At 34.0% G+C, this 11465-nt stretch overlaps 1 protein-coding gene across 1 annotated transcript in view; it reads right to left on the reverse strand.

Moving 5' to 3' along the window:
• FMN1 (formin 1) overlaps positions 1 to 11465 on the reverse strand; it is a 157833-nt gene that overhangs the window by 63925 nt on the left and 82443 nt on the right. The window contains 3 exon segments of the mRNA XM_009285818.1: positions 488 to 617; positions 5194 to 5282; positions 6058 to 6119. Coding sequence (XP_009284093.1) covers positions 488 to 617; positions 5194 to 5282; positions 6058 to 6119 — 281 coding nt within the window.

Here is an 11465-nt window from a genome sequence, read left to right on the forward strand (position 1 = left end):
AATTCTTAAACTGTTTTTATCTCAACCCACGAGTTTTTCTCACTTCTATTCTTCCAATTCTCTTCCACCGGGGGAGGAGGGAGCGAGCGGCTGTGTGGTACTCAGGTTAAACCACAACAGAATCTATTGCTGATGGCATCAACAGTGATATGCAAAAAAAGTAAGTTTGCAAGGCCCCGTACTAAGTTAGTCTGATATTTAATTTCTATTTTATAGAGATTATCTATTACTCCACTTAATGTGCAAAGTAATAAAAATCTGCCATTCAAATAAAAATAAATTTTCCTATATAAAGCATAGGGCATCAGACACAACTCACCTTCCCTCTTTCCTCCTCCTTTTGTTCTTATAAGCAGCTAAAAAAATTAATATATTTTTATTTTCCTGAAAAGCCAAAAACCAGGCTTAAGGTTCATCACTTATGGTAAAAAAAGAAGCATGAATACTCTAAAATATATTTATGTTTTTAGCTTTCATTAGGACTTACCTTGGAAACACGAGTTATGATATCAACTTTCCGGTGCACTGATGTTATCCCTTCAGAGAAAACTGACTGGAAGATAATACACTGAGCTCGTTCTGTGAAGTTGGGGATCTGAGATAACTCATATAAAAATCTGTGGGAAAAAAGAGTATTAACGAATCTTTAGATTTCTTATCTGTGGGGTACATAATGGATCAAAGCTGTAGTATCATGAAATATACATGCAATCTTTCCTACTTTGAATCAAATCTGACAGAATTTATAATTGTTATATTCTTTATGCTCAATGTCTTAAGAAATCCTATTAATATCAAGAAAAAGGCAAGACATTAATCATTATCACATTAATCCATTAACCCACTATCACAGCTACATAGTAATAAATAGAAGAATCATAAAACTAGACCATGGGTATTAATCATTCACATTAATCCATTAACCCACTATCACAGCTACATAGTAATAAATAGAAGAATCATAAAAAAAAAAAAAAAACATAAAACACAACCCTGGGTTAAAAAAAAAAAAAAAAAAAAAAGGAAAGAGAGTGAGAAACACTATCTATTTACTGTTTTCACTCATGTGATTTTGCTTCCCTTGAAAATGTGCCCAGTGATACGGAACTCAATATATTCCTAAAAGGTTATTTCATAATATAAAATGTCTGCCAAGAAATTTCTTCTGATGCTCAGCCTCAATTTTCTTTTACTAATTTGCACCGCACTTCCAATTATATAGCAGCATGTTTTATGGTAATGCACCTACCTGTGTATTTAGCTCTAAAATATTTGCAAATTACATGTCTCTTCAGTCACTGTTCAGAAAAGTTACTAACCCTTTACCTGCACTTTATCTGTCCTCATATATACACTTTCCTCACGAGTCTATTCCAGCTTTCTTCCTTTAACTCTTTGGTAAATAAAAAAAATAGAAGCATATTCAACAACTCAGTTCGGATATCACAAAATGAAAGCATCCCAAAGGCATGAGTAATTCCTCCTTTTTCTTCAATTTAAAATGTAAGAGCTTGGCTAAATAATACAAGAAGCTTTAACATTTCTCATAATAACAGGGTTTGCATAATTTGCTTTGTGGGTTTTGAGTCTAGGATTTCAGTGATATACATGCTTTCTTGAAATCCAGAAAGAAGCTGTCTTTTGCTCCAATATCAATTTAGAAACATTCTTCTAATCTTGTGTCTACAGATATCCTTAGATTCCCCTTAACATAACGCTGTAAAGTTTTTTCTACCTCACTGAATTATGGGAAATTCTGTGAACCATGATTAGCTTGAATTCTTATTAAAATTATTTTGATTATTTAAGCCAATATATCTGATTTGTCCAAATTATTTTTTTTCCATAATAAAAAATGTAAGTATCTTCAAATCCACTTTATAAATTTCTCATGCATGCAATGCTTTGCTGAATAGATAGGGACTGTCTAAAAAATCAGCAAAATCCACCTATGGCTGGTGTGAAATACTACATTTTAATTGGCATATCATTTTTTTCCTTCTTTTTCTTTCCTGTCTGATGAAAAAATCTATTGTGAGAGAAGGACTGGGGAGGCCTGGCTCGGCTCTTACACTTAAGCAGTGGGAAAAAAAGAAATGCCAAGCTGGTATTAATAAAAATGCTTCCTATTGGGAATGAATGATATTGCCAGGAAAAAAAGAGGATACTTTGTACTTTGTGTGAGAGAAACAAAAGAAAGAAAAACTCAAACTGCTTCACTAAATTTCTAACATACACACATTTTAAAAGTTTAAATTTAAAAAGTCAAATGACACATATTCTTGCCTTCCCTTGAAAAGGGAACTATCTCCTACACTGCTGGTCATCGGAATAAAACATAATTGTGCCGAGAATTAAAAGAGCACCAGCATAAAAAGAAAATGTCTCCAGATTTTGGAATTCAAAGTATTCAACGTAAATATCCAGACAGAACACTTCTAACTGAAACCTGTCACAAAAAGGAATCTTAGTGATTACAAATATAGTTACTAAACACAAAGTCATGGCATGAATCTGTGGTTATCAAAGATAAACCACCAATTCAGGTGGACAAAACTTTTGGAGAGAAAAGAATATTCTTAGTTCAGTCATTTTTGCAACTTTAGTCTGAGAAAAGTATGATTTTGACTTAAAGTAACGATGACGTGACTATGACATAGCTTTTTGACGGGTTTCTCATTGCTACACTTCTTGTGGCCTAACATAAACATAGAGAATTTGCTGTTCATCTCTGTGAGGTCCATTTTACTCCTCTCCTGCAGGAACTGTAAATAAAAAATGCATTTACTTGAGAACTCTTTTATCCTACCAGAATCTTGTAGTAAAGGACTTGAGAGTACTTTCAAGCCAGGCATATTACCATGTTGTTAGTGTAACAGAACATTCTTCCAGAAGATAGACAAAGAAGGCTGATTCTATGGGGGCAAACTATTTATCAGTTCACATTTATCCACATTTGAAGCATACAAAATTTAGAAATAATTTTTGGGGAAAAAGGTGTATCTAATCCTGCAAGCTTCTAAGTAAGCCAGCAGGATTTAAACTGAAGTTCAAGGAAAGTGGTCTTCAAAGAGAAGCAAATGGCATTACTTGGACGGCAATTATTAATAGCTCACTACTTCCTGAATTCAAACTACATACAAAACAGGAAAGCTCAGTACCATAGTTTGCTACTATTTCCTTCATTAGTATTTCTTCCACAGTAGAGAGGACTTCACAGAGATTACATTACAACTAAAAAGGTCTTCTTGGAAACTAGCTAAAGCATCTGCATCCCGCTAGCAAAGCCCCAAATTGGTGGCCAATTATGCATATAAATCTTTATGATGTTAATGAATATTAACATTTTAACAACTATTATCATGAAGCATAATTTAGGGGGGTACTGTCATGTTGCTGTGATACAGTTTGTGCCAACAATAGCAAATCTAACATGCCAGCAAAACAAATCAAAATCACATGTGCAGGAGAGCATCAGTGATACCACTAAAGCTTTCTATTTGTCTGGTAATCCAAGCATTTAAAAATGGCAAAGATTTCCTTCAGACTTCAGTGAATTCACGTCAATGGTTTCATTATATGAATGCCTATTGCTAGTATTTGCAACCATTTGATAAATGGTTTAGTTTGCACTTTTGTTCTGATCCTCATTAAAGAAAATACATGAGGCTTATGCCCTGTAGCAAATATTTTTAATCACACATACAAATTTAGCACTTTTCTGTCTTTAACCTTTTATGGAGTTAATATGCATAGTACAGTTCCAACAAATCTCCAGTTCTGCATTTAAGTTGACTTAGAGGCTGACTTAGACGACAAAACCAGCAGCACCTGATCTACTGAGTTTTCAGAAAGGACATGATTTTGAAGGTCCAATAAAATTTGCGTAAGTGCATCATCAGCAGATTGTTTCCCCCTTGAGGCAACATTTTAAAAAGCTAGTTTTCTTAACCTATGTAGTTTAGTAATAGGGTAAAAATGGGATAATTATGACTTGCAGAGAGAACACAAAGAGTAATAATCGATAAAAAGTAGCTTTTGTCCTTGACACTACTATTTCACTCTGAATGATCAGGCGTAACTGTTCTATTTACAGTTCTTTACTTTTAATTATGGAACAATGATAGCATAAATCCAACTTTGTGTTTAATTAAGATCAACCTCTCTCCACTATTATTTACAAAAACAGACTACCTTTTATAGCTCTAGAGCTCTACAAGATTCGTATTCTCCAGAACACAAAATGCATTAATATTTATTTCACTCAGACATACAGCAAACAGATTGCCAAAGATTCAAGCTCTGGAAAACATCAACTAGTCACACAATGTATTCTTATGCCCCAAGCCAATGCAATGAAAGCCATGGATATGGGATGCAAGAACGAGCTAGTATATACACTTTACAGATATTTGTCTTCTTAAGTCTTACTCAAGAATGATAGCCACTCTTAATCAAGAGTAAGCGTGATAGCCTCATCTCCCAACATTAATATATTCCCTAGTGGACAGTCACAAATGAGTATTTAGCTGCCTTGTGTTAGGAGAAAGAGAAAAACACCACTGGTAGGCCAAAATCTGAAATCAAATGTATACACTAAAATAAAATTTAGGATTACCATTCTGCTCATGGATTCTTGTGATTTTCACATTGGTCTAAGGTTTATTACAACAGAAGGAGCAACATATAAGAAGTTTTTCATCCTGACAGTTGTCACTGCCCACAACAGTTGCAGAAGATGAACTGTGGAATCAGCCTTGTAAGTCTTCAATCAGCATGACCAGAGCGTACCTTGTGTCTTAGTCACAGGACTCACCAAAACCCTCTGTTTGTGTAGCCCTTTCGAATAATCAACAACCAAAATCAGTCTGACCCTGCTTTATGTCACATTAATTTAGCCCTAAAAGTTCTAAGGGAAGGATAAACCTTTTAGAAATGTGAGAATGGAAACAGAAATTTTTATTGATTCAAGGCTACGTATTTTATCAGTTCTGGTAGTCCAAGTTGACGTAGTAAAATCTGTCATGTCTGAAAAAAGCTATGTGATAAAGGCAAAGTTTACATCATGCCTTGAAATACACAAAAAAGTTAAAAATTAGCTACCAAAAGTTATGTATCAAGATCGCTTTTAACATATCAGCAAAGGACTACACTATATAATGATAAAATATTAAAAAAAAAAAAAAATCTTACTGTTCGGGTTTATCCAGAAGCTTCAGTTCCTCCTCTTTCGAAGTCTGATAATATTGCTTGATTTTCTCCAGTTCATCCTTTTGTGCTCTCTGAGTGAATTAATATAAAGTAATTAATAACTAATTAATAACTAATTAATAAAATACTAAGTTACCTGCTTGTCTGCAAATAACAATTATATTTTTTATCGGGAAACATTTAGACTACAAAAGAGCGAGGCGTAAAGATCCATGATAAATTCCTTCAGTGCCTTGCAGTGCCATTTACTACCAATGGCCACAAAGCAGAGCATCCTTGTAGGGCACAGCACTGCAAATATTGCTATAGGATGCTTCACACAGTTTAGGTCAGAGAGGTAGCTCTGATATCTCTACAGCCAAGTGTAAATGTATTCTTTCATGCAACTTCAGAGTCACACAGTTCATGAATGCTATATACTTAGTCTACAGAGCAACTTGGGTAAAGACAGCAATGCACTAGCCCGAGCTAACTGTTTTAGGCACTTACATCTTGAATGCGAAAAATTCAGCACATTAGCACAAAATAGGTCTTAAGGAAGGACAGTATTTTGGGGGCAGTTCAGGAGAGAACACTGCTAGACGTTACACCTGTTGTTACATTTTAACCTGATTCCAAAGGCACTCCACTGTTTTAAATTTCTGACATTTAAGAACTAAGCCAGTAAGAGAAATAAGCATGTCAATGGGTATTTTTTATGTTACCTATTTTATCACTGTTAAATTCCCTAAAGACTTTTTCTATATAATGTCTCTAGTCTAAAATGACAACATAAAATAAAACTTTACTTATTCTGTGTCTGAAATACTGTGATGATTAACCACAGCTCTACCCCACCTTACTTACATTTTCATATAGTGCTTCCAGTGTTTCCAGATCTACTACGGAGTCATCAACACAGAGTATAGCTGTATAGAATACAATCACAAATTAGATGCTAGAAAACATACTTAAGAGTTCAATTCTGTCTCCTGAGAAAGGTACTAAAGAGATCTGACCTAGCTAAAGGACATATTTGTATCCAGTTAATATTTTACTATTTTCAGCATTTTATTTTTGTTCTGACTTCAAGTCACAGCACTCACGCAAGAACTTACTATAAACTCTGTCTCAGGAGAATGGAGTTCTACTTTTCCTCTCCAGTATGCTCAACAGTCAGATATGACCTGCTATGCACTCAGCTGATTGTGTAGCTGGCCAGGCAGGAGAACATGAGAACAATTGGTACCAGACAATGAACAGCACAGATTTCAGGGTAGTTTAGAAGGCTGGATAGGGAGGAATTCAGAGTTAGGGTATTTAGGTCTCCCTATGTGCATGGGAGATCAGGGAGATATGAAAACAGGGAGATCTGCTTGTCTTGGGGCTAACAATCTTGGGAAGTAGACAGGTAGACAAACTTGCAAGATTTGCAAGTTGCAAATTTGCAAGCACAAAAGATTGTGCTACAGATTTTTAAGGTGTCTTCATAAAGCAGCTCACTTTTGAGTTAGCTTTATCCACTAGAAAACTGCCCACATGACAATTTCCAGACAAATACCTTTAAACATCACACAGACACACCTAAAGTATACTCTTCGGTGATTAATTATGCCTTATTACCAAAAATGAAAAGTCTCAAAATGTTTCCTATTTTAGTTCCAAATGTTACTACGTTTAGAATATATGGCATTAGATGTTTCCAACATTTGCAAATCCCATTACAATTTAGGCAATGTATTGGGACTCTTCTGAAAACTAAATAGGATTGGTTCACGGTGCTTTCTAATGCTCTCTAATGTTAGATTCCAGTAAACTAAGAGATGCACAATGGAATAGAAATAACTTTGGATGTTTAATTTTTCTGAAACCAGCATTTCATCAAGATTCATAATGGGACTGGGCACAATTTCTGAACTCCTGACTTATGTTTAAATGTTACTGGGAACATTAATCCCGAAAGAATCAAGCTTAAGTCCCCTACCAATTTTCCACATAACCAGTGACTCATCATTAGCTAGTACCTGATAACTTTTAATTTCAACTGTATTATATTTCTTCAAAGGAAACTTCACTGCTTGTGAATTTAGAACATTTTAAAAGCTCTTGCTGCATTTGCAGTCCATGTTTGAAAGGGGCAAGGCACACATCTTTAAATAATTATTTAAAAGTAATAAGCTTTCGCCTGCTCTTCCACCTACCCCATGATTTTACATTGTGAAATTAACCAGCAGGCTAGTAAATTTTCTCTGTGGCAGGCTAATTAATTTTATTAAAAGGTCCAATGACATTTAGAATGCTTTAAAATTTTGCCTGTCAATTATGATTCCATCTGTTGACATTACACCTTGGTTAGAAGTAAAGAATTATACAGAAGACGACAGTATCAGTGAAAAAAAGCAATATCTCCAACTATTTTTGTCCTATTGGAAAGATTCAAAAAAAGCTCAAGAGTGTAACCAAATATAAAGCCTGAACAACCAAGCTTGACAAAAGTCTTTGTTTAAAGAAAAATCATTAGCTATTGAATCTATGAGATCATCTGTTGGCTCTTGCAAGACGGTTCCATGAGTTGTATTATCTTCTATATTATCCAATGAAATTTCAAAAGAAACTAAGAGATTGGAAAATCTATTGGAAAATTGGTTTCACAGTCCAATATATTTAATTGTTAAGATTTTAAAATACACATATTGAGTTAAAGAACTTCCCCCCTGTGGTTTCACTTTCATCCTATTTTGGAATATTCTGAAATCTGCTTACAAGAAGGAAATTTATTGTCCAGACTTATCTAGAAAAGCAACTTATTGGAGGTAATTTGAACTCGTACTGGAAATGAATAACTATTAGTAGATTTTTTTAGGTACAGAACTATTATAATGAGAGGAAGGAGGAAGAAAAAAAGAACACTTTAATAAGAATATCAAGATTTGTACATCTAACTGGAATTTTCAGTCAGAGATTTGTCACAAAAAAGGCCCCAAAATCACAAAGTGGTTTTTAATGCTATATTTTCTTATCCATGTTTCTGTACTCAACACCAGTTCTAACAAATCAGCATTGTTTTGAAGTGACATGATAAAGCAAAACATGTCTGAGATTAAACGAATAAAATACAATCTGATAAATGAACACATTTTTAACAGAATTAATAATAATCAGTGTTAAGAGACATTAATATGAATTATTTTCTCTTTTGGACAAGTATGCGATTGTATAAAAGTACCAAGAATATATTTTCTGGTTTACTTGCTATACAGCCCATCCTACTATTATTGGCAATGTCCATGCAGACAGGCTACAGTTAACAATCTAGCCGTATTACTCAATTCAATGACAGCTGGACATCTTAGGATGTTAATGTATGTAGAGACACACTCCCAAAAAGTCATAAGTACTGCCAAAATCCACAACAGACTCCTGTATTTCATCTTTATGTATTTTAATATCTTTATCTTTGTCCTTATATCTTTTTTCATTCAAACTGATCAAACTTAATGCCATACATTTGGAGCAGAAGACAAAAACGAAAACATGTAAAATTATGAAGATTGGCCCATTTTTTAAAAAAGAAGCATTGATTTTGAAAAGCTGGAAGAAAACGTCACATTCACAGGTGTCTTAGTGTTCTTCATATTCTTAAAACATGGCATGTGTAATACATTCACAGTAAGTTGTGCAAATTAACTTGAATTGGGGCAGCTGAAAAACCCCCATTACACTAGATCAAAGAAACTAATTATTTCACTTTTTTCTTACAGTTACAAGGAACAAAAGCGTCTTAATTTTTCTGTGAAAAACAAAACCCAGTTTTAATCATATGTATATTAACATTATTAAAATGAATAAAATCCCTGATAAGTTTTTAAAAATGCTCTTCCTGATACAGTGAATTTAACCGTGATACTTTAGTGCATTAAATCTCATTATATCAAGACTCACATGAGTGTAAGTAATATAGGTGAAGTATCATAAATCTACAAAAGAGGCTCCAAAACAATTAATAGCTATTACAATATCAATCATCATCGGTGGTTTTTACTTTTATCTTGCTTTCTAGTTAGCTGTCTTCCTTACACTGTCAGTTCAGTTAGAATACTTCACCTACACCTCACAATATGTCGAAAGGAAGTAGACTCATGCTGTGAAAAGCCGGTAATTTTATTGGGTTCCTCTACCTTTAAAAAATCTGTTACTTGGCCAAGTCTGGTTTCTGAGATCCTTTTTTGCAGGGAAATTGAGGCAAACATTTTTATGTGGCCTATGGTGTCTGCTCACAACAAGAAGAATTTATATACACAAGGATCATTAGTGCAGGGTTGCACCCATTAGGATATAATAACCGTCAGCTAGGACAAAAAACAGATCAGCATCATGCATTCAAACTAACAGGCACACATAAAAATACTTGCCAACTACATTTCACATACTAAGAGTATTGCTTCGAATATAAACTTGAACCAAAGGTTTTTAACAGACTCACTTTTTTAAACGAATCTAGCTGTAAAAAGCAGATTCCCTACTGCACAGATTTTTCACATACTCTGTTTTATCACTTCAAAAATGTAAACCAAAGAAAAGCTGAGAATTTAAAGCCTACTGCGTGCAGTCTACATACAACTGTAGAACTTAGAGGTTAAATATGAAAAAGATACTTCTTTCCTATTAACCAGCTTAAATACCAACAGTCTTAAGGCTGACTCTGATATACAGCCTCACTCCTACTAAACACATTTTGGTTAAATCAGGATTTAAGTCCTGCTGACAGAGCTTACATATACTCAGCAGTATCAGACCACTTAATGTGACAATTAAACTATGAAATATGAAGAAATCACCTTAACTGCTCCCTAATGATAAAACAGAATATGTTATTTAAATAAAAAGAGCTTGCCAAAGGTACATTTATTTGACCTGGAAGTACTTAATTGTTTTATGTAGTACATTCTGCTGAGTAAGGCTTGATTTCATGGGAACATGAAGCCTGTCACAGGGAAATTTAAATTAAATTGTGACTGATCTAGTCAATTATAAAATGACAATGATTGTTAAATACAAATCCCTACTTGGCAAAACTGCCTAAAATAACCAAATTGCTCTGGTTTACTTCTGACAAATTGATACGTTCTAAACTTATTTAAAGGTTTTCTCCAGTATTTAACTATCATGCAACACAAAAAGCATTAAAATATACATTACAAAGAAGGACCACGGGCACAATGTAGGTTTAGAAAGTTCAACTCCTGCAAGAAGTCATGAGCAAAAGACTCTGGCACTAATGTTAACCTACCCACATCAGGCTGGATGCCCAAGGCAGATTCACAAAAACATATGTTGTGAATTTTCTAGAACAAAGAAAATAACTTTTAAAGAAAATTGTTTCCCAACTTCTGAGATGGGTATGCAGCTATCTCTATACTTCATGCATAGTATACTGTATATATAGAATGCATACATGTAATATTCTGTGTAGGTAGAAAAGTCATGCAACTTTGGAACAACAGTCTTTAAACTTTATAATCTATACTTCCATCCTGTAAAATATTTTAGTTGAAACCCCAATAAAACTCTTTTCACATAGTGCAAGTAAGAAATATTCCAAAGCATTTATCTTTATCCAGAAGTATTTCCAAAATATAATAGAGAAAGGAACTGTGAAACTATTTGTGCTGCATGATATGGTTAAAACACAAATTGGGATTCAGAAATTCTGAGCACACTAAGGTCTGCAGATTAGAGTTGCTTTGGAATAGTTTGCCTTATACATATAAAACATAGTCTTTCAGATGCTAAGAAAAGTGCCTGGTTAACAATGATACTGTTCTCTAAAGTTTAGATGTACCATAAACCCTAAATTGCACGAAGACAATACAACCTATTTATATAACTTCTATGGCCTGTCATTAAAGGAAGACCACACAGAAATCCCAGAATGATTAGAAACATAATATAGAATTAGAATGATTATTGGACTGATCATCAGTCTGGGTGAATTAATCTGCTGTTCACATCTTCCAAATATTTACTCCAGTATGTTGACAATGGAGAGTAAATCACAAAGTTGGAGAAGACCAATCAAACACTTTTCAACTGGTTGACTGACATTGTGCAATAGTATCATAACTGTGTTCTTCCTAGAAAGTTGGTCCCCTCCTACAATACCATGCAAAAAATTTTGATGCAGAGTGGCATGATAGTTATTTGCATTGCTCACCATCAGAATATCATTACTGTGACAATATAATAAAAATATATTCCAAATTGGAGAGGCAACC

Source organism: Aptenodytes forsteri, unplaced genomic scaffold (genome assembly GCF_000699145.1).
Source record: "Aptenodytes forsteri isolate BGI_AS27 unplaced genomic scaffold, ASM69914v1 Scaffold124, whole genome shotgun sequence".
In the NCBI taxonomy this organism is placed as follows: domain Eukaryota; kingdom Metazoa; phylum Chordata; class Aves; order Sphenisciformes; family Spheniscidae; genus Aptenodytes; species Aptenodytes forsteri.